Source organism: Puccinia triticina, chromosome 15A (genome assembly GCF_026914185.1).
Source record: "Puccinia triticina chromosome 15A, complete sequence".
Taxonomy (NCBI): domain Eukaryota; kingdom Fungi; phylum Basidiomycota; class Pucciniomycetes; order Pucciniales; family Pucciniaceae; genus Puccinia; species Puccinia triticina.
This window is the reverse complement of record NC_070572.1, coordinates 4,003,494-4,026,320: the sequence shown is the minus strand read 5'-3', so window position 1 is coordinate 4,026,320 and position 22,827 is coordinate 4,003,494. Positions and strand designations below refer to the sequence as shown.

Here is a 22,827-nt window from a genome sequence, read left to right as displayed (position 1 = left end):
GATTCCACCTGTGGACACCTTGCTGTTGTTTGGCTCCACCCATGTACCACAGCATGGCTCCACCTTTGTACACCTCCATAATTGTGTAGGCTCCATGGACACCACCACAACCACATGGATACCATATGCAAGTCAAAAAAACAACAAAATATCATGAAGATCTTGATCTTGTCAGACCACACCTCCACTTTCACATGTAATCCTCTCCTTTGGAGATGCTTTGTGCCTCCTTGGAGACTGGAGAGGCTTAGTTAAACTGCAAGCTGCACCTGGCCAAGTTTTAATCCCTCATCTAGGTCCAATTATTTTACAGGATGTACCTGCTGGCACTCACTACCCAGGACATCTTGTAAGTGGTAATTTGATTTTATTGGGCCAAAATCAAGTCTTTTGTGCCATATAACCACATGCCGGTTTTGACCCCAAATCAAGACAGAATTTTTCTGTAACTACATACTCATCTGCCTGAAATTTCTCAAGATTTCAACTTTGATCTCAATCTACACCCACAAACCCTAGTTATTTATGTCCAGAAAATTTCAGCATTAAATTATCCATCAGTAAATGCCCTTGGGTGCTTCACAAAAAAATAACAGGATCCTGAACTGCATAGGATGACCGGTCATTTGGTCATTAATCAACCATTCATTGATTGACTGCTCATAAATAGGGTGACCAGTCAATGATAGAATGACCCATCATTGATGGGATGACGCATCATCAAATACCAGTAATTGAATAGGACAACTGGACATAAACACACCGGTCACCAGCATGATGACCAGTCATTCATTGGGTAGAAGTCAGGAGGACTGGTCATTGGATAGATTAAAGCTGTGCCGTGTCTTGTGGCATTTCCTGCAGGTACAAAGGTACCTGTGTTGAAACTCGAGCTGATTGTCGCCGCGAAGAGAAGAGATGAAAAAAGATTGAGCTCAATGGCTCGAGAATGAGGGCAGTGAGGATGGTTTTTCTCACCGGATGCGGCTCAGTTGGGTGCGTGGAAAAAAGAAGGAAGAGAACCAATGTTTGATTTGCATGACAATGCTATGATATAAATAGACTATGTACATGCAACAGACTTGTGGTTTTGAGATAAATGAATAAGAGACCAAAATGAATATGAATAATATCACAAGTCTACAAATGAAGTCAGACTGACTAACACAATCTCTACTACTCAAGGTTCAAAGACTACAGGTTGTGAGAAGGTTGTACTATTTAACTTACTATTGATGCTAATGATTGATTCTATACAAAGAGGAATTCATTCTGAACAACATGATTTTTGGGATAAGTAAGAGAGAACATCAGAAATTCAACAACCTGTCACTTCAGACCAGTCTGATGGCGGGTATTACCCTTGGGTATCTGGGTACCTGGACACTGGTTTTTGTGGGGTTTATTTTTACTCTAGAAACTGCCAACAGTTGAGATGTGGCATATCCCAGTGTGTCTGGGTTGAAACTTGAACTTTGCAACACAAAAGACAGAATATAATAGATGAATTTTTGATACTCAAGAATTGGTACAGTGAGGATTAGAGATGGCCTTGTGGTACCTGGTACCGCCTGGAGGGTACCCCCTGGTGCGCCAGCGCACCAGCCCAGAGGTACCAGGTGTGGTAACATGTGCCTGCTTTGGGGGTAAAAAACTGACCTCACTCGGGTGTACCGCCGGCGCAACCGCCCTGCCAGAGTTCCCTGGTTAAAGAATGTGGCTGCGCACCAGCGGCCGGTACCGGGCAACGGCTGCACCCGCCTGTGAGTGCCGTGTCTGGGTATGGGTGCCTCTATTTCGGGCTAACCGGGTGTGGCACCCGGGTGCCCATCCAGGTACCACCCCAGTTTACCCAGGTGGGGGCTCCTGCCACCGCAGCTGCAGACATCCGGCGCGCAGACTGTGCTTGGGGAAGCTTGGGGGAGCCCACAGGAACATTAAATGCACTGTGAGAAATCCTTTGGGATGGGTGGCAGTTCTGCGAGGGGGAAATACCAGTTATAATATTTCAAAGATGTAAGGAGCTATTACAACTGTTACAGTTGGTTTGAAAGACCTGCCCCTCTATGATACTACACAAGAGCTATCACAACAAATTTATTTATTGTTGTGGCAAACTAATGATAGAGAAAACTATTTGCAGCAGTCTCTTCTCAGACCTAGATCAAACTTGAATTCAGCGGAAAGTGGATTTTGTATGGGAAATGGAGTCAGAGTGCTTTACAGTAGCCTTGAGTCAGATTATGGAAATGAGTCTTAACGTAAGATATGTTTTATATGGCTTTATATATTTGTGGTATGAAAGCAGAGATAAACTGATACAAGACTTCTGAGAGAACTGATGTTATATGTGAACTATTCAAAGTGTCTTTGCCCTCTTCCTTAACCTTCAGTTAAGAGAAAAATTGGTTAAGATCACTTTGACTTGTTAAGAGCACAAGTGGGTGATGCTTGCTACTTGACTGCTTAGAAATACTCTGAGGCATGAAAGATGTTGATGGGCAACTTGATTGAGATCACACTACTGGATTTTTTGTGGATGTGACTTGTAACTCTGAGTGAGATGTGTGTTCTGGTCAGGATTGCCTGAGTGGCATGCCAAAAACTGAGGAGGGAAAATATCTTCCTTTTATAGTAAAATGTGAGGGATATTTGCTGGTGGGGATCCTTATGAGGGATTTTTGCTGGTGTGACCACCATACAGGTGTCCATGTGGTGATGGTATCCATGTGGTTGTGGTGGTGGTGTCCCTATTTTTTTCAAAAAATATGTTCATAGCACTTGGCCGCTTTATTACAGTTTCTACATGTGTTTTGAGAAAGCTGTTTTTTGGTGTCTCCTCAGGGGCTCTGAGGGGTGTGAAATGGGTGGGATAGTAGTGTTTCTCTGCAACCAATATTATATTTCTGTGACAGATGATTGGCCTTAGCCAGATTTTTTATAAGTGATTTCAAACAGATTAATGATTTTCTCTTAGGAAACCAGAGAAGGGAGGCTAATGGTGCCATTGGTTTCTCAAATTCAGAGGTGTTTTTGATCATCTGATGGTTTTTATGCTTGCAGGGGGGACTAGGGTTAAGTTCAAACTTGGATGCACTTTTCAGTTATTTTTACAAGCTCTGTTTTGGCAGGTGCAGCAGCGGCCAATGTCCATTGGGCTGGCCCGAAGATCAGACGGACCCAAGCTCGCTCGGGCTCGGGAGACCCGCTGGACGCCCGACCCGATCGACAACCTCACATAGCTACGACTGTTACGGTAGACCATTGTGCTGGTTGCTAAGCTAAGGGGGGTGTGCTTGGACCACCGGTCCAAACGCGCGTAGTCTCAATTAAATGGGGTGGAGTGAGTCTGGTGGTGCACAACAGTACAATACCCACCGCCCATCCAGCCCCAGTAAGATAAACAAAGACCCCAACAAATGAAAATATTTCATAAATAAATACCAGAACTAGCATCCTCATCCACCAGCCGTGAATACCCAAGTGACCCGCAAGCTTCGATGGATCGACCGCTGAGCTCAAATAACGTTCGAGAAGATGACCCGGATGAGATTCAGACTCTGGGCCCCACGACGCCCTCCTCAACCGAACGCGACATGGACACCCCAGCCGCCGGGCTCCCACTCGCCACCAGATCTGCTGCCGACCTCGAGGCCCAGCAGACCCCTGCCGCCTCCCTCCCCGACCCCTCCTCATATCCTGGCCGCCCCGCTGGACTGCATCCTCTGGCTATCCCCCCGCTCTCACTCGGTCAAAAACTGTCAGTCTTGCCCTCTCACCCCCATCAACCAGCACGGCTTACCCTAATCTTATTTGTCCTCTTCTATCACACAGATACATCATCCTTCCCCAGATGATTGGGGCCGCTATACTCGATGGCGCCGGTAAGCACTCACGCATTTCTGTCATTAATCTTACCTTTGCTCACCAGAAACTCTCCTCTTGCCAGCCAATTTTGGGATAGGCTGTGCCATGTACTTGAACGCGAAGAACGTGAGAATATGGATTCTGAAGAGTATGTTTCGATGCAAATTAAATCATCAAGAAAAAAACAACGCGTCTCTTTATACTGATGTTATGCTGGCAATTTCCTTCAGATAACACGGTTGCTGGTGACATGGCGGTGACGATATTCATCCAAGGCGTGTTGACGTTCTGCATAGCATCCGGGATGGTGCACGTGGATCTAAGGAAGAACAAGATCTCAGCCTTCCAGTACCCATGGCCGGACACATCGTGGGGGGCCGCGAAGCGGCTGCCCCCAGACGAGGCCCAGACGCGAATCGGCCGGCTGTGGCGTCAGTTCCATAACGGCCAGGGATTCTCGCGTGGCTTGCACTTCTTCTCCGGCTCCGACGTCAACGATATCTTCGACTCCAGACTCTCTCGCTCTCAGTTCACTACCCGTCTCTGTTGGTCGATTTGGAAAGGAAGCGTCTTGTCTCTTATATTCTTCTTCCTCATCTGGCCTATTTCTATTGCCATCGTCACCCGTAAGTCGGTTTTCTTCCCCACGACCTTAAAATCATGCAACTCACCCTTAATTGCGGCTTTTTATTTTATTTAGCTATTTGGGTGGACGAGAACCTCGGGAACGGGAACTTTACAGCCCCGTTGATCAAAGCGGTGTACGGATTCGTGTATGGACTGTTGATGAATCCGGTGTGTGCGATGATTGCGATGGGATCAGAGGATTCGGTGCGGGCCCATCGGGAAGAACGGCAACGGGAGAGATTCCAGAACCCGGAGAAGGATGCGATGAAGACGACGGCAGCGGAGCGGGTGGCGGTAGTCGAGCCCACCCGAGCTCTGAATCCATCGGGCCACGAAGCCGGCCCAGCCATGGCCCAGATCTCGAACCATACCCCCCAACGCGTTGAAAGTCTCCGCCGGTCCCTGGACACCATTGGGCTCCGAAATCAGCCCACTGGGACGGTCGAGTTTGAAGACGCACAGGGTCCTCGTGGCCCAGGTCATGCCGGCCTCGGCTGGCGCTCCGCTGATGTCCACCGTCGTCGCTCGCTCGACACTGCTCGTCGCACCAGTCGTGGGCGCTACGCCAACCCTTCCGGCGATCTCAACCGGTCTACCTCCGTCGGCAGTGCCCGCGCCAAGCCTCAAGCTGATACTTTCGGTCTCTTCGGCCCTTCCGGTCAACTTACTGCACCTCATGACACCAATCATCGCTATTCGTCTCACAGTAACATCTCCGGTCGGATGCGCACTTTGAGCGAACATTCTGCTCAGCATTAACCTTCTTATATCTCTCTCTCTTTCTTCTCTCTGCATTTCCTTTTACTAAACCTTTTGGATAGCCGTAGCCTTTTTTTTTAATCGAGTACCCCTCATTTCTTTCTTAATCGAAGAAAAAATTATCTTGGCTATTTATCTGTCTTTCTCTCCTCACCTTTTTTCTTGATAGGGGATCACGGGCGTCTTATGTTTGTTTTTCTCTGAGGACTCTTTTTCTCTCTCTTATCTGATCTGCCTATCCGCCCATTCGTCATTCTTCTTTCGTTCTTTTGCACTATCTCTTCCCTTCTTTTCTTTTGAATTAGAACAAATTAGATAGAACATTAAGCATCTTTTTCTCTGATTTCTTCTTAATAACTTTATTCGGTATACTTTTTATCTTCAATAATGTACGTGACGATGATACGAATGATCTGCTTGAAAAAACAAACCTGCTGACACACATACCCTAAATACTTTCTAGACCCATGTAATATAAATAATAGCAAGTAATTCATGTATGAAGCCAATCAGCCGTTCGCTCTGTCAATAAATACAACTTGATCTCGTATGGCACATGGCCAGCAGAAACATTGAGCCACAGCTCACGGCGCTCACACTCGCCCTGGTCTCTCGGCTGTCACCTCCTTTCTCGACAACCCAATCAAACAAAGCCGTAGCTATTTAAAAGCTCAACCCCATCCCGGGCTGAATGCAGGTTACCAGGATCAAAATTTATGGAGAGAGCCGTACCTGACAAATGTATATTGTAGCACACTTCTCACAGTCAAGTGGTCAACCGGGATGCCACTGGGAGATCAGTTATCTTATCATCTCTGCTTTTCTTCTATGTTGCTATATTCAAAAATTATCGGTCAATCATGGGGATGGATTCGTAACAATAAGTGGTTTGCTGCATGTAACGAGACTAAAGAAAACGAACATGAAAAAAATGACTGCATAACCAAGAATCAGATGAAAGAAGATAAAAGAAATCTATTGCTATATGAGCTGTTTTATTTTTCAAGAAAAGAAAAAGAAACATCAAGAGAGAGAGAGAGAGAGAGAGAGACAGAAGAAGCAAGGAGATGGAGCGAAGCTAATCGGAAGAAGCATCCTGATAGACGGCCTGGGAGACGGCGTTCATGGAGAGGCGTTTACCAGTCCAGAGGAGGAACTGTCTGGCGCCCTGTTCGACGAGAAGCTCGAGTCCGTCGACGGCTTTCCAGCCGACTTTGTCCTGGACGGCTCTGAGGAGGGGCGAGAGGTTACCGAGGGAGTAGCTCATCTCGATGACAACGCCGCCGCCGGGTCTGTCGAAGAGGCCATGGGGGATCTCGAGCGTGTCTGAGGAGGAGGGCGGGTCGCTGGATAAGCGGACGGCATGGGCAGGCACGGCCGAGACGATCGCCGACGGCTGCCACACCCCTTCCTCCCCCGAACAGAGGAAACCTAGACTGTCGATCACCCGGATCCCAAAGTAACGAGGGAACGCCTTGGCCACCTCTTCCGCTTTCGAGCGCGTCCGGTTGTGGATATAAATCTGCTCGTACCCCAGCGAATGGAGCGCATACACCGCCGCACGGGCTGTCCCCCCCGCGCCGATGACCACCCCTGCCGCTCTGACCAGTTGGCCCGGAGTGATTAGTCCTAAGGCTTGCTGGGCCGGGAGATTGGCCTCGATCTTCGTCTTGATCGCTTCCCAATCCGTGTTGGCGCCTAGCAACTTCACTTTCCCATCTCGTTGGGTGACGGGGACAATCGTGTTTACTGCTCCAACCGCCTGGGCATCGGGCGTTAACTGGTCGAGATGCTTGATGATTTCCACCTTCAGGGGAATCGTCACGGATGCCCCTCCAAAGTCGCTCGCATGGATCTTCTCCAGGACCGTACTGCCAGTCACCGAGCTCGTCTCGCACTTCTCATACCGATAACCTTGAAGACCCAGGCTATCGAAACCAGTTCCATGGATCAAGGGTGAGCGTGATTGACCGATTGGAGCTCCGAACAGCCAAAACTGTTTGGGGATGATCTGTCCCAACAATCCCTGGGCCGCTTGAATCTGACGGAAGGACAGCTGCCCAGGTGCAGCTGGGGGACCTGGCAATAATGGGTGAGTGGTCGGACTGAGAACTGGCGAAAGGATTCGCGACATCTGTCCAGATCTTCCCATGTTGATCGTGATGAGTGACTGCCGGTCCTTCTGGAGGCTGGCATGTTTCTTCCTAAACTCGAGCATCGCCAGGTTGTCGTCCAGTCCGTCGGCTGCCCGAGAGACTAGCTTGACCAAGTCGCCGTAGGCCCTCAGCTGATGGTAACGTTGAACCATCTCGCTGGAGTCCCACTTCAAACGACCAGAAAAGTCGTGGTAGGAGGCGATGATCTTCGAATGGCCCTTCTGACTACAAAGCGCCTTGTTCTGCTCCGGCGAAAGTCCCAGCTCGATGTCCACATATTCACAGCCAGTTCTGAAGCCCATTACAGCCAATTTACACCATTCCTCGGGTTGGCCGTCCGGGAACATCCCGCCTTGCGAGCAGGTTCGAACCGTGTAGATGATCGGCAGAGTGGTTAGTCTGCGCAGCGCCGCGACTTGCTTGACCACAAATTCGATGGGCGGAATCGATGGACTCGTTGGCGCTCTCCCGGATGTCGATAGCAGGTCTACCCTCAACTCGACTGCATCGCATCCAACGGTAAGTTCTTCAAAGCGATCGAGGCTGGCTACGTCTTCTTCTCGGCAAGGGCTCAGCGAAGGGAATGTGAGGCAAAGGAAATGTGTGTTCCGGGGGACCGGCGGATTGAGTGAGACATGGTTGGTGTCGACTCCAGTGATGAACCGGAAAAATTGTCGCATGGCCCGTTTGGCTTGTTGGACTTCAGTGATCAGCGCATGGTCAACAGTGGGGTGAACGAGGTTGAAGTACTCCGAGTTCGAGCAGAGTCGATACCAAGGTTCTCGACGCGCCCAGATCTGTTCAATCGATTCTCCCAGGCTAGGTCGATTGCCATCTTCGTTGAGGTAGGCAATCACTTGTTCTACCGGTCTGATGATCTCAACCACCGGGCCTTTGGAGTTTGCATAATCGATCAAAATCTTTCTCCCTCTCTCAGTTTCTACGATCCCTCCACCGAGTGAGATGACATGGCGAGAAGGGAATCCCTTCAAGATTTCTTCGAGTACCGCACACTCTTCTTCTCGAAAGCGTGGCCAATCATTCTTTTGAATAAACTCGCGAATCGTGCAGCCGTATTTTTCTTGAAAGTACAGATCCGTGTCGATGAGTGGCCAGCCTAAAGTACTGGCCGCTACTTGGCCCGAGAAGGATTTGCCCGATCCTCTCATTCCACACAAGAGCTAAGGATTAAAACAATAGTTGCCAAACAGATGGTCAGTCAACTGATTGATTTAATTAAAAAAAGCAATAACAATCTACTGACAATGGAAGGGGTTTCTGGTTTCTTGGCTTCCCATGCGACCACTGGAGCTGTAGTAGGTAGCTTATCAGGACCAGGGACGCCATCGAGCTGAATGCCGAATTTGGTCGAAAGGTCATCCCACCAGCTGGGCCAAGTCTTCTCGACACAGCGCTTCTCGTTCAAGACCAGCCCTTTCCCGCCAGGGACCGTTCCCAAGACGCTGAAAGCCATGGCGATTCGATGGTCATCATAACAGTGTATTCGGACTTCATCGTTGCCAGCTTTGGCCAGCGCATCCACCGATGTACCAAAAACCTCGATCCCATCATCGAGCTCTTCAGCGTGGATACCCATCTTGCCTAGCTCGGCCACCATGGCTGCGATCCGGTTGCATTCCTTGACCCGCTGGTTGGCGATTCCGACGATCCTTGTCGACTTTTTCCCTTCTTTCTTCGAGGGCTGGACGGCAACACCAAGCACAACACAAGCAGTCAAGAAAGCATCCGTCATCTCCTCCATGTCAATCTCCCCCAGTTGTCGCAAGTCGGAGACGGCGCTTGGTCCGATGATTTTGGTCTCCCTCTCGGTCTGAATCACCTGACATCCCATCGGTTCTAGCACTTTTTTAGCAAATTGAGCGTCGCCCTGGAGGGAGCCTGAGCCGATTGTTTCCAACGTTAAGCTAAGGCCATTCAAGGCGGCCATTGCTAGCGGATATGTTGCACTACTTGCATCGCTCTCGATCTCGTAAACCGAGGGGTTTTTGTAAACGCCGTTAGGTATTCGATAGGTGTTTGATGGAAGACCGGTCGCTGGATCTTTGACACGCTCGACGTGTATTCCAAAAGTAGACATCATGGAAATCGTAATATCGATGTATGGCTGTGAGATCACAGTACCTCCGACTAAAGAGAGTGTCACGGGAGCTTGGGCGAATGGGGCTGAGAGCAAGACCGAAGAAACGTATTGGGATGAGACGGAGGCCGCCAATTCGATCACGCCGCCGGGGAAGCCATCCTCGGGGCTTATCCGTAGAGGCAGACAGCCTTCGTTACGGAGGTATTCGATGGGAACCCCATTAGTTCGTAGGGCGTCTACAAGAGGCCCGATCGGACGTTCTTGCATCCGTGCATTTCCTGTGATCACTGTAGAGCTTTGAGTCGAAGCATGAGATCTGACGAGGGAGCAGACGGTCGTTAAGAATCGGGCAGCAGTACCCGCATTGCCGAGGTACACGTGCTTGCCATTAGCGGGGGACTAAAGAGGGTCGGAAGGCAATCAGTCATGTGTAAAGAATTTAGATCGGATTGGAGGAGATCAACTTACCGAGAGCTTTCCAGCTCCGCCAGAAACGACCAGTGTGGCACCGTTATCTTCCCATGAGAAACTAGCGCCTTTCATTTCCTCGAGGGCATCGATCATCACTTGAGTATCATCAGAGTGTAAGAGGTTTTTGAGACGACAGGTTCCATTTCCGAGAGCAGCAAGGATCAAGGCGCGATTGGAGATCGACTTGCTCCCTGGCGTTCGGAGAGTGACTTGTTTGATGTTGGCCAGGGGAGGTCCAGGATGGACGCGGACGGCTGGGGCCAAGACTCGTCTGATGAGGCTGTCTTCGACTCCAGTAGCCCGTTCTTCGAACGTTTTGCCTATCCTCGACAGCAGTACGACCTTCTTCACCTTGCCCTCGTTCTTCTTGTCCACGCTCATGAGATCCAAGAGCCGGTCGAGGTTGAGGTTAGGGGCGTTGGGTGAGCTGAGGATCTTGGGGTCGCTCAGGGAGACGGGCAAGCCGTGGGCCTTCAGACATTTGCTCAGCCGGGCGATCGCGCTTGATGATAAACAGCCCCGGGCACGGGCGACCTCGGCCTCGAGGATCATGCCGATCGAAACACATTCGCCATGGAGAATCGCAGGAGTTAGGACGGCTTCGATGGCATGGCCGATGGTGTGGCCGAAGTTGACGAGATTTCGGAGCCCGGTCTCCTTTTCGTCTTTGGTGACCACTTCTGATTTCACACCGACGGAATCGGCGATGACTTCGAGGAGTAACTGTTGTGCTTGAGAGCGACTGGCAAGATCTCGCCCAGGGGATGGGTTGAGCGGATCGCGAGGAGGTGGGGATAGGACGGCCGATCGAATTGACTCGACGTTAGCTTCCAATTTTTCGAATTGGGATTCATCCCAGATTGCGGCGGTCTGTATTAAATCATGATCAGGATCTCCCCCACGATGGAAGTGAGGCTGAGTGTTCTGCTTACTTTGATCATTTCCGCCATTCCATTGACGAACTCTCGTTCGGGCAGGGTTTCCAGATAGGCCGCATCGATGAAGATGAAGGATGGCTGCCAGAATGCGCCGACCAAATTTTTGCCTAGGGGAGTATCGATTGCCGTCTGTAGTGACGAAAGAAGAGGGGTAGCCGATCAGAACTAATTTAGTGAAGTTATTATATTAAGTGATGAAAAAAAGAAAAAAAAAAGAAAAAAACAGAAGAAAAATGGGGACCGGGACTGACCTTGCCCCCCACGGAGGAATCGACCATGGCCAGAAGGGTGGTAGGGATCTGGCAGAACCTGATTCCGCGCATGAAGGTAGCACTGACGAAGCCGATCAGATCGCCGATCACCCCGCCGCCCAAAGCGAGCACGACGGTATCCCGGGTACAGCGGTGGTCGAGCAGCCAGTCCTCGAGGACGGCCTTCATCTCGCGGCATTTGCTCTGCTCGCCGGGGGGGAGGATGTAGGTGAGCAGCCGGGCAGCCGCGGGGAGTTGGCTGTCGAAGGCGGCCTTGAGTGCGGGCAGATGGCGCGGGGAGACGTTGCTGTCGGTGATGAGGACATAGGTCGACGAGCGCAGCTCGGTGAGGACGGTGTGGGCGATGTACGGGGCTAGGTGGTAGCCGAGCCTGATCGCAGGTTTGCCCAGGATCGAGACTGTCTGGACATCACAGAGCTGGTGGGCCATCGATGGAGTCGTGTGTGTGCAGAAGGGGTGGGGGATGTGGGTGATGGGGGAGTGGGCAGCAGTGGTCGTGCGGGAGGCACTTCGCTTAAGAAATCAGAAAAAAATAAAATGGCCTGCAGTCTCAGACAAGGGCGGCCAGCACACTCTTGGCAGAATCGCCTGCTGTGCCCACAGCACACCCCACAGCTCGCCATCGACCGACTGCTCGAACAAGCACACCGGCCAGAAGGCGGGAGGGCCGAAAAACGGCAAGGCTGTCGCTGCCAGTGCCATGCATGCGATCAGGAGCAGTGCTTGATCCAGCTGCAAGAGCCTTCCTGGCTGCGATCACCACCGGCCGAGCCTTCGCCGGTTGGTGTGGAGAAGCAGATTTCACTGTCAAGCTCAGATGTATCTACACTCATCTGCCAAGGGGACATCCACACATCGATCCCAGTTTCCAGCGGAGACTGTCCCGCCTCGCTCCAGAACCCGCCGCCGGGTGATCATCACATGTAATACAACGACAGCCACCCAGAGGGCTCTGCCTTGCAAAAAGGTCGTCAATACATCCATCCCTCACATTCTCACGACCTTTTAAGACTCTTTATCGACCCCGTCCTGATTCTTGTTCATTGGCATCTTTGTTCCGTTAATTCTGCAGCCAGCTGCAGATCCCCAGGGGAGCTCGGCACGGCGATGTGGAGGTGCGAATATGTAGTTGGGTTTGCATGCCGCGTGCACCGAGTGGCGTTACTTTAGCAGTGCGCGTGTGCCCAAAACATCCATCCTGCCCCGGTATGTACAGCTCGGCCTAGCTAAGGAAGGAGAGAAGAAAAGTGATGCAGAACGTAGAAAAATGCATGTAGCAATCATACCTCTCAACCAATTCGAGCGGTGGGGCTTCGCTTTGGCGGTACGATACGCCAGTGCAAGGTAAGGCGGTTGGTGAATTTTCTAGTTTTGATTTCAAGGATATTGGGTTTATGGGTGAATGCAAAAGAAACAGCAGAGGAAGAGAAAGGAGATTTTCCCTGGATCGGCCTGGCTCTTACGTGGCACAAGAGCATGCTTTGGAGGGCTTGAAAGGTGGGGTCGGTAGGACGTTGTGCAAACAGAGCCACTTCAATCCTATCAAAAGAGTTCCGCCGTGCCCCCCTCCCCGCCTCTTGATTTTTTTACATGGCAAATGAGGCCGAGGCTTATTTTGGAGTAGGTTCCTAGAAAAGCGTCCGACGGGCTAAGTAAGTAAAGACATCCATTTCAAGGAAAAAGTCAGTAGTTGAAAGTTCACTGACATCTAGAGTAGGCATCTCGTCGCTGCTGGTCGAATCGTCGCTCTTGCTGTCATCATCCGCCCCGTCGCCACGTTCAGCTTTCATTTGGGCCATGAGTTTCTCAAGATCCATACCTGCGACAGCAGCCAGTGAGAATCATGTAAGTTTTGAGAGGGTATTAACCGAATAGCAGCACATATACGTACCGCCGCCGTCGCCGCCTGATCCTCGCGTTCCACCTGGCGTTGGCATTCCACCCATGCCGGGCATGCCCGGCATACCGCCCATACCACCCATGCCAGGCATGCCGCCCATACCACCCATGCCGGGCATGCCACCCATACCGCCCAGACCACCCATACCTGATTCGCATACGAGTCAGCTTACAGATCGGGTCAAACAGAATCTGACCCCGTTGAGACATACCGCCCATTTGTGCCATCATGGCTTCCATATCCATTCCTGAATTTTAGATAAATCATCTCATTTCAGTATTCTGATCGCTTGGTGTTGGAGTGAAGTATTGATGTGTTGTGGCTGTGCCCATGAGGCCTCTTACCTGCACCAGGGGGGGCTCCGGTTGAGGCAAAGCCTTCGTCGACAGCAGCTCCATCTTGTTCATCCTCATCAACCCAAAGAGCGAAATCTGTCTTGACGAAGTTGACTCGCTTGTCTTTTGTTAACCTGGATCAGGACGGAATAAGATCGAAGCCTCGGTAATTTCAGTACCACATGTCATCTGTGTTTAATGGAAAGATGGGGGGATTAGCTTGGCTGAGGAGAAGATGACGACGAACCGAGGCCAGTATTCTTCCTTCAAATCCTTCTTGGTGAGTACGACTTGCAGACTTTTCCCGGTGAGTCTTTCTCTCCTGTCGGCCTCCAAGTCAATCTCTCCAAAGAGCTGGAGGGAGTCAATTTCGAACGACTTTGGGTTGGCGGCTTTCGGGCCTCCAGAAGTTCCCTTGAAGGAAAGCGACGAGGAGGTTGGGAACGTAAGACTGTAACCAGACTGGAGATCGGGGGCGTTGATAGTACTTTCGTGGGCAGATATAAAACAGAAATCGAGCGTTAACAGCATGCATGACATATGGATACAGATATCCAGCTAACGAACTGGGACTTGAATTCAGAGCCGGTAGGGTTGAGGATGACTCACAGATAGATAATGTTTCGAGTAGCGTCATCACTGCTGCTTCGTTGAGCCCAAAGGATTTCTGGAGGAGACATGTTGCTGGTATATGTTCTATTTGAAAAGTTCGGTTCGGTTCGCTTTGGTGGTTCTGGTTGTTGGGTTTACTTCTTGAGCGACTTCAGACCAGGGTTGTGGTTCTCGGTGAGTTTCTTGCCCTTATGATCGATATCTGCGCAACCAAACCACGCCGCAGTCCTGATATCAGGATATGAATATCCAGGAAGATTCCAAACCTTTCCACACGGATACCGTAACAGCTGTATAAGGCAAGTCACTTTTGACTCTTGAGCATGCCATTTCAATTCTCCATCCTTGCCGGAGAAATTATCAGCTTTTTGGCGGAAAACCACATACCCAAGTGTGGATGCAGGGCACCTTCGTCAAGTAAACATGTCTTAGCCTCTCTCCTGACGAGATTATACAGCCTGGTTGCTCGGAGAAAAAAAAAAACGGCAACTTGCTTGACAACAACGTCCAGTTTGGGAGAGAACTGATGATGTCTTGGGCCATCACATTAATTTGCTATGTAGCATGCCTTGCAAATTCAAAAGGCCTATTTAAAACTTGAGGAATTCCTGTTAGGGATCCAGAAACAGATTTAGTGCTGCTAAGACCAGAACCTGTATCACCTAGAAATATGGTGTTTAAAATTACATATGCAATTGTTTAGGCCCTGTTTGGCAGCGTGATTATTATGCAACAAATAATCTTGCCATGTCCCCCTACATTGTGCAAGACATTACTTTTCCGCCTGATCTTTTGGAAGTAAACTGCCAAGCCTTATGAGGGTTTACTTTCAAAAGATTATCCTAAGAAGACATGTTTTACCATATGTAATGTAGCATGTTTCCTATTATTACGCTGCGTAATATGACGCTGCCAAACAGGGCCTTACATAAGAGTATAAAACACATTTTGGCTGGGAACATGTCAACGTGCATAAACTTGTGATGACATCTCCCAGCCAAATTCTCAGTTTATGCTGTTATGTAAAGGAAAACCTATGCAATTTTGAACACCATCAAATCTGGCCCCACCATGACTGGAGGACAAGAGATGTCTTCTCCAAAGAAGTTCAACTGCAACAGATGTGGAATAATCAGCAAGGGGTTCCCAGAAATTATGAGATAGCAAGCCTGGGCTGCACACATACAATGAGGGCTTTCTAGTGGGAATTGACAATAACCAAAAGGCTGGTGGTTTCCCTTAGTAGTCCAGACATTGTGTATAAGTGTTATCTTTTAATCCAAGTTCTAATTAATTCAAAAGCTTCAATCAGTTTCTGCTTATTGAGGAGAAAGCAAGATGAAATTGTAAATAATACAATTTAGAAACAAAAAGATTGTGCTGGCACCTTGAGTTGGTCAATGACCTTATTCTTCAAATTCAAATAACACTTGTGGGCTTTCTTTGCAACCCACTTGCAAGAGAAGAGACCACTACCTTTTTGATGGTAGTTTAAAGTGACACCAAGTGTGAAGTCCTCAAAGCAATTCCAGGGAAGAAAGTGTTTAACTAGCCAAAAGAGCATCAAATGGTTGAAGACCTTTGTGTTGCAGCTTCCAGACTCAAGCATCATCTTAATGGGATCTTTTTCTTTCTCATTTAGTTTTGTCTCAATCTCTTTTGGTTTTAATGGTATCTTTGCCTCATTTTTGATTGCATCTGCTTATGACTGACATGGTCTTGGGTTTTATATCCGTCTCAAAGATTGTATAGGTTAGCGCGTGTTCTGGTATCTGTTTGTAGCTGTTTGCACACTATTGACATTTGTATAGCAGCAGAGGGCCTAATTCCTTTTTGAAGCAAACAAGGAAATCTTAGCATGGGGATATCTTAGGAAGAGGAGCTTTCAAATGGGAAGGAAGACAAGATGAAAAAATTGATACCTGGCCATCAGCTAACTTTGAATTATGGAAGTACGCCTCAATGTCATCAAGGTCAACATTGTTGTCTCTTTTTGGCCACCTTCACCAGGGGCAATTTTGACGTACTCTCCAGAGAGTGCCATACCATACCCTTTTTCCAGAACTGTGCTGGATGCTTTTGGGGAAAGTAGTGTAATAAATAATGAACAACGCTTGAACTCATCCACAACTGTTCTGAAACTGATCCTGGATTCAGTCATGCAGAAATCAACTGGAACTCAATCAGAACACAGTTGAAACCACTAAGACACAATGGCCACAATTAAATCATAACTCAATCTGACCTGTTTGTTGATTTGGAGGATTTCTTGGGTTTCAATTCATATTATTCACATTCTCATGAAGGTGTTCATTGTTTTCACTTTGCTAATTTTTCCCTCATGTGTGTGCATAAAATGTCGTTACAAATTGCAGGCTGAGGAACACTTTTGAGCTTTACACAGGTGACATAAGCACTGAGGATGATGTCAGAAAGCGCGCTAAGAAAGCTTACGGAAAGTCACACGCGGATGGAATGCACGGATTGCGGATTGCGGATTTTGGATTGGGTATTTGGACCGGAGCGGAAAGACAGGGCTGGACTGCGGCGGACTACACACGTGGACTGGTAGCAGCGGCGCGTCAGCAGGTGAGCCACAGCAGCTGAAGCGGGTTCCACTAGTGGGTGGAACTGGGGTGGAGGAGGTGGTGAGAGACTGACTGGCGGGGGATAGACAGAGGACGGTGGGGGGTCAAGCGTTGGAGAGGAGCGGATTCTGGGACAATAACGTGCATAAAGTGGGCGGAGCTGAAGGACTAGTGCGGGAAAGTGTTGAATCTGCAGGATTGGGTGGGAATGGTGATGCGCGTGGAGGTTCACGGTTTCTCTTCTCTTTTCTTTATCCTATTATCATATTATCTTATGTATTACTCATTATTGTACTTACACTCACGGACGTACTAGAGTATTAGGAGAGTTTTACGTGACTTTATCTTTACTTACGATGTCACTTGCGGAGTGCAGAGCTTTATTCACTTGCGGATTATTACACTATAGATCAGGCTCAGAGAGGAGCGCTGAAGGCTAGCAGATAGTAGTGGTGCGGATCCGAGACACCAATAATCACACAGCCTGGACTCAGGGTTTAAATCGGTCGGGCCGACCCAAAACCAACCTGAGACCTGTTGGGTTTTGGGTTGGGTTCGGGCACATTCTTGAAGAAAATGACATGACCTGAACCTGACCCAACCCAACTTGTAAAATTGTTGTGTTGGGTTCAGGCAGCCTATTTCCTAATTGGGTCAGCCTGCAACCCGGCTATGACGCCTCCAACAGTCAAGTTGGGGGCTTTTGGCGCCTATGAGGTCAGATGGACCCAAGACCCAAACCAACCCGAAATAGTATGACATCAGGTTGGGTTTGGGCAGCATATTCTAAAATCTTCCCCGACCCAACCTGACCCGCGCTAAATGTTGGGTCAGGTTCAGGCGCTGTTTTTTTACCCAAACCCAACCCGTTTACACCCTGAGCCCGGACACATATATTCTTGAAGAGGGCGGTTAGCGGACATTTCTACCAACATACCAGCCTTTATTCTCACACCAGGAAAGAGTTCGCGCGCTTGCGCAAGTATTGCTAAACACTGCTCAGGGTGCTTCCCACGAGTAAAACATTTTGGCCCCGTGGGAAGCAAGAATCCTTATTGTGAAACTCCCTATTGACTGGAACTGCTGTAACTGGCTTTGCTATAATAGTTGTCTTCTCACTATGTTCCTTCCATTAAAAGTCATTAGTTACATCACCAACTCCTCATCCCGCAAACCTCCAGGGGGAAATGCTGCGCGGAAAAAGTACTTGTCAACGTAATTAATGATTTTTAATTACCAACACCCACCACACTTGCTCATACCATGTGAGATGAGTGAACTTATTCAAAACTAACATCAAGGACTGACCAGATCTTTTTTTATTCCCCATTTCTTCTAGGTCCCACCTGCAGTTGTATGTATCAAATCAGATCACAAACCACGTGCCTTGCCCCAAGTCAAATTATCAAATAAATCACAGATCAAACATCAAACAATCAGAAGATCTGCATTTCAAGTAAATCACACTCGAGTCTCATCCATTGGAGCAATACCACAAGTGCTGCGCTACGCTACGAAAAGCGGTAAAATACCGTTGCGTAGCATCTACCCGCTATTTCCAGGGCTGATTAGCGATAGCGGTAGCGGGGGACCGCTATTTTCAGCGCAAGCGCAGCGAAAAGATTGCTACGCCAAATCTGGCCTTTTCCCGCTTTTGCTACAAAATAGCGCGGCGAAAGCAGTATAGCGCTGGAGCCGCTTTTTACCGCTTTTAGCGGCTTTTTTCTGAAATAGCGTGGATAGAGCACTGCGCTGCTAAATTTTGGGCCGCTGAAGTAGCTTTTTGCTGAGCTTTAAGTGAATTTTTACTGAGAAGAGCGCTAATAGCGCACCGTGTCGCAGTGCCATTGGCCACCAAGTCCCTCTTTGCTGAGCATGGTCTTGGGATTTTGACTCTTTGCCGGCAAGGGGAAAGAGAAGAGCTCTTGAAGGTGTTTGAGAAAAGGGGCAGTGATGATGGATGGATCGCCGGATGCGGCTTAGATGCGGAGCGGAAAAAGAAGGAGAGAACCGATGAAGATTGATTTCTTGTACAGGGCTAACTATAAGTAGACAATGTACAAGCATCAATCTGTGGTTGAGAATAATAATGAATAAAATGATAATGAATTTGAAACTTCTCAAACTCCTTGTGACATGTTAAAAGGTACATCAATATCCCTAGCAGAGAGTGCGCACACAAGAGGATAAGCAATAAGATGGAAAGCTGACAATCTAATCTAATCAGGGATCAAGGTCTACAAGATAGTAAGAAAGCAAACATGACCATAACAAGAGACAGACCAAATGGATGGGGACTCATAAGTGTTGGATATCTTTGATCTGAAAACATGCCTATAGAGGAGAATAAAAAGGGTGGAATGGAGGGAGTATAAAGTGTAAGGATTTTCAGAGATGAGTGGAAACAAGCCTGAAATTCAACACATGGCATCCAGAGCGCAGAGCACCCCTGCACTTTTGTGCATTGCCACTGTTGAGCACTCAGCGCACCGTTTTTTCCACTACTTCAGCGCTCAGCGCAATCAGGGACGGAAAATCACTATTTTAGCGGTTGTAACGATTTTAGCGCTCAGCAAAGCAGTTTCCCGCTGTTGCAGCGGTCAGCGTAGCAAAAGAAAGCTGCAAGCCGCTAAAAAAGCTCGCTAAATTTCTAGCCCTTATGTCTCCCTGAAAAAACAGCGAAAAGCGTAGCGGGCTGCCCACTGATAAAAGCGCTAGCGTAGCGGGCCCAAACCCGCCGCGTGTAGCGCAGCGCTTGCGGTGTTGATTGGAGTGGATTTTCCACGCTATAGTATGAGCTACTGAAATGATTCTGCTCCTAATGAGCTACTATGGCTGTTGATGCTTGCAGCACATGTGTTCTTCACTCTGGTCCCTTCCTACAACACCTTTTTGAACGATGTTTGGTCCCTTGGCATGGTACTTATGAATCTACTCACCACCAGACAACCATGGGATGAAGCTAGGGATGATAATCGGGCGGGCTCGGGCCGCCCATGGGCCGGCTTGGCTAAGCCCGGGAATTTAGTGGACGGGTCGGGCCGGGCCAGTTCCTTCCAAATGCCAACCCAACCCAAACCCGTTTATGACTCGGGCGGCCCATGGGCCGCCGGCGGGCCCCAGCCAAAAAAAAAGGAGTCTATTTTTTTTATAACAAACATTTTTTTTGCATTTTACTACGTTTTAATGTGTTCCTACCTTATTACAAGGGGAGGACAACACAATAACAATACAAAAATAAATAAATAATGAAAAAGGAGGCAAAAAAACAAATTTCCCTACATGGCCGCCTTGATCCAGTCTTGAGTGAATATCAATGCCTCAACTGATTCTTCATTGAGGTGCATTCAACAGTTGTCCAGAACACGTCCACCAGTGGAGAAAGCTGACTCGGATGCTACTTATGTTGTTGGGATCATGAGTACTGTCCTGGCAATCTCCAAGAGTGATGGGAATCAAGCAGCGTTCAATTTCCACCAGCCAAGCAGATCAAACTCCAAATCATCATTGTCGGAGAGGATGAGGTTCTGTTCCTTGAGGTAGAGATCCAACTCGGCGGCCAGTGTGTTAGGTGATGTGTCAATGGTGCCGGCCATATATTGATGGAAGGCACTCAAATCCTCGTTGATGGCCTTCTTTTTTGAGGAAGGTAGGACTTCACTGTTGGTCAGGCCCGTGACAGATGATGGCGCTGGAACGTACAGGTTCCAAAGTCCAAAGACGGCCGACTTTACTTTTCCAACAAATTCGCCGACATCTTCATCTGCAGCTGCATGTTGCTCAAGGTTGAACCAGAGATATCGCATCTTATAACGGGGGTCAAGGATGAGTCCAACTGCAAGGATTTACTTTGCTGGCTCCCAGTATTTTTCAAACTTAGCCTTCATGGGATTGATCATTTTGTTGAGGTTTGTTAGATTGCTCGGTTTGGCCGCTATTTCCTTGAGTTGCCTCTTGATTGCTGTCATTGCCCGGTAGGCATAATTTATGGTCGGGTACTGTGTGCCAATCAACAAAACAGTGGCTAAAAAAGAAACCAAGTCAGTCTAAAACCAATAAGCAAAGAAAAGAAAATAACAAACCTTTGTTAAATGGTTCTAGGAACCCTTCCATGGAAGCTAGCTCATCCCATTGAAGCTCGGTCGGGCAGTATTCAAAATTGTCGTCCAGAATGGCTAGTTCCTCAAAGGCTAACTTGCAGGGCAAGGATGCCTCGATCATCAGGTAAGTCGAGTTCCAACAAGTTGGGACATCCTTGCAGGGATGTTTCTTCTTGAGGTTGATACTGACTGCAGTGAGGGCCTTTTTGAAGGAATCCATGTGGCTTGGAGATCCATGGATGTAATGAACACTACTTTGTAGTCGATCAACGGCGGTACTGGCGAATTTGATCCCATCCTTGACAACTAAGTTGATTACATGAGCAAGGCGGCGGAAGTGAAAAAACTGAGAGGTTGCAGCACCAGGAGTCGAACTGCGCTCGTCCACATATTGTTGGAGTTTAGCCATGGCTGCAGTGTTGGAGGTTGCATTGTCAACCGTGACAAATGCAAGGTTGTTGACAAGTTTCCAGTCACAAAGAACATGGCTGAGTTGGTCAGAAATAGCTGGGCCTGAGTGCGGAGGTGGAAGCGGGTGGAAACTAATGATTAACTTCTCCAGGTCCCAGCTTGGGCTGATATAGTGTGCTGTCACCACCATGTAGCCAGAGAGATCGGACGATGCCCATAAGTCAGTGGTCAGTGCAATATGCTTGGCATCCGTTCCAAGCTTCTTGATAAGGGTTGCCTTTTGGTTGTTGAACAACTTCACGCAATTGTTTCGCAAGGTAAGACGTCCTGGCATCTTGAATTGCAGCTGATTTTCTTTCATAAAGGCAATAAATCCTTTGTGCTTGGCCATGGCGAAGGGATATTCATGGAGTATGACCATTTCAGCCATGCACATACAAGATCGTTCTTGATTATAAATCCAGACAGAGCGGCTGGGGGCGCCATTTGGGACGCCAAAGTTCAACCGACCTTGTTTGGCTACAACAAGACCACCTTTGTCGGATATACATTTCCTCAAGTGTCAATGGAGATGGTTGGTTCCAGCGGTTGAGGCGCCTGTGAGCTTCAAATTGCAGTAGTTGCACTTGGCCTTTTCTTTGCCATCGGAATCTAAAAATTCAGATGGCAAAGAAGAGGGAGTGATTTCAAGTTGAATGGAAGTAATGGGAGATTCAGGAAATTACAAAAAAATTAACAATAACTTACCTATAATCTTGGAGAAGTGCTCCCAAACCTCACTGGTGAGTTTTCACTTCTTTGATTGGCCGTCTTGTGATTTGCTTTGGCTTTCCGCCGGTACCAGAGTCTGACTTTGGGGGATATCATTATCTTCAGATTCGTTGGCTCGTAAATTTGGTCCGGCTGTCACCTGTATGTCGATTTCCTCGCCGGTAGACCCTGTCATGTCGTCGGACTCCAAAGGGTGGCTGCCAAGAAGGTGCGGTCGTATGTACAGTAATTACAGGCCAAACACCTTGGAACTCGCCGACTCCTGATCACATATCTGCTCGGGGGTTCCCCCGGTGTGGTGGACAAACTGGTACACGCGTGGGGATCAAGATTTTGTTGCGCATGGCGCGCGCCAGCGGCCGTCATTAGGTCCTGCGACTCAATCAATGCTGATTAGGTAATCTGATTGGGTCCCGCGACTCAATGGGGGGGGCCCGATGGGCTACCCGCCCCGGCCCGACTAATGGCGCAGGTCTGTTGGGCCGGGCCAACTTGAAAAATCCCCAAAATGCCAGCCCGAGCCCGGGCCGAACCCGGCCGGGTTCGGGCGGCCCATCGACCGCCCAGCCCGATTAACATCCCTAGATGAAGCAAGTACCACCGATCCAAATTTTAATATGTTTATCATGCAAGATTTCAGACTCATCGGCCTTAATGATTACCCATTTATCTTAAGCAATATGCTATGTTCTGAGGATCGTTGCATATCAGTTTTTCAGGTCTTACAAAAAATCTTGAAAATGAATTGATTGTTTCTTTATGGCAAAACAAAAAAAATGTTTTTCTCTAGTTCTTTTTGCTTATTTTGTTTGGAGCTGAATCAAGATGGCTATTAAATTCAGTTTGTATTGCATTTTCAGGAAAAAAAAGGAAAGGATTTCACAAAAGAAAAAAAAAATAGAAGTGTTTTTTTTCAGCC

General features: G+C 48.5%; 3 protein-coding genes across 3 annotated transcripts; 1 reads left to right on the top strand and 2 right to left on the bottom strand.

The window, feature by feature from the left end:
• Positions 1-314: 314 nt before the first annotated feature.
• Positions 315-5,253, top strand: PtA15_15A406 (uncharacterized protein; the record flags this gene model as incomplete). Its single annotated transcript, XM_053163609.1, has 7 exons — positions 315-349; positions 865-872; positions 3,448-3,760; positions 3,835-3,884; positions 3,950-4,015; positions 4,098-4,493; positions 4,949-5,253. The coding sequence occupies 7 exons, from the start codon at positions 315-317 to the stop codon at positions 5,251-5,253; spliced, it is 1,173 nt and encodes a 390-aa protein (XP_053027567.1).
• A 1,078-nt stretch (positions 5,254-6,331) lies between these two features.
• PtA15_15A405 (uncharacterized protein) lies at positions 6,332-11,620 on the bottom strand (the record flags this gene model as incomplete). The annotated part of the gene is made up of 5 exons (XM_053163608.1): positions 6,332-8,590; positions 8,674-9,909; positions 9,979-10,851; positions 10,914-11,048; positions 11,171-11,620. The coding sequence occupies 5 exons, from the start codon at positions 11,618-11,620 to the stop codon at positions 6,332-6,334; spliced, it is 4,953 nt and encodes a 1,650-aa protein (XP_053027566.1).
• Positions 11,621-12,801: 1,181 nt separating this feature from the next.
• Positions 12,802-14,106, bottom strand: PtA15_15A404 (uncharacterized protein; the record flags this gene model as incomplete). The annotated part of the gene is made up of 7 exons (XM_053163607.1): positions 12,802-12,819; positions 12,898-13,010; positions 13,083-13,238; positions 13,303-13,338; positions 13,436-13,560; positions 13,674-13,913; positions 14,036-14,106. 7 exons carry the CDS (start codon positions 14,104-14,106, stop codon positions 12,802-12,804), a joined length of 759 nt encoding a protein of 252 aa, XP_053027565.1.
• Positions 14,107-22,827: the final 8,721 nt, after the last annotated feature.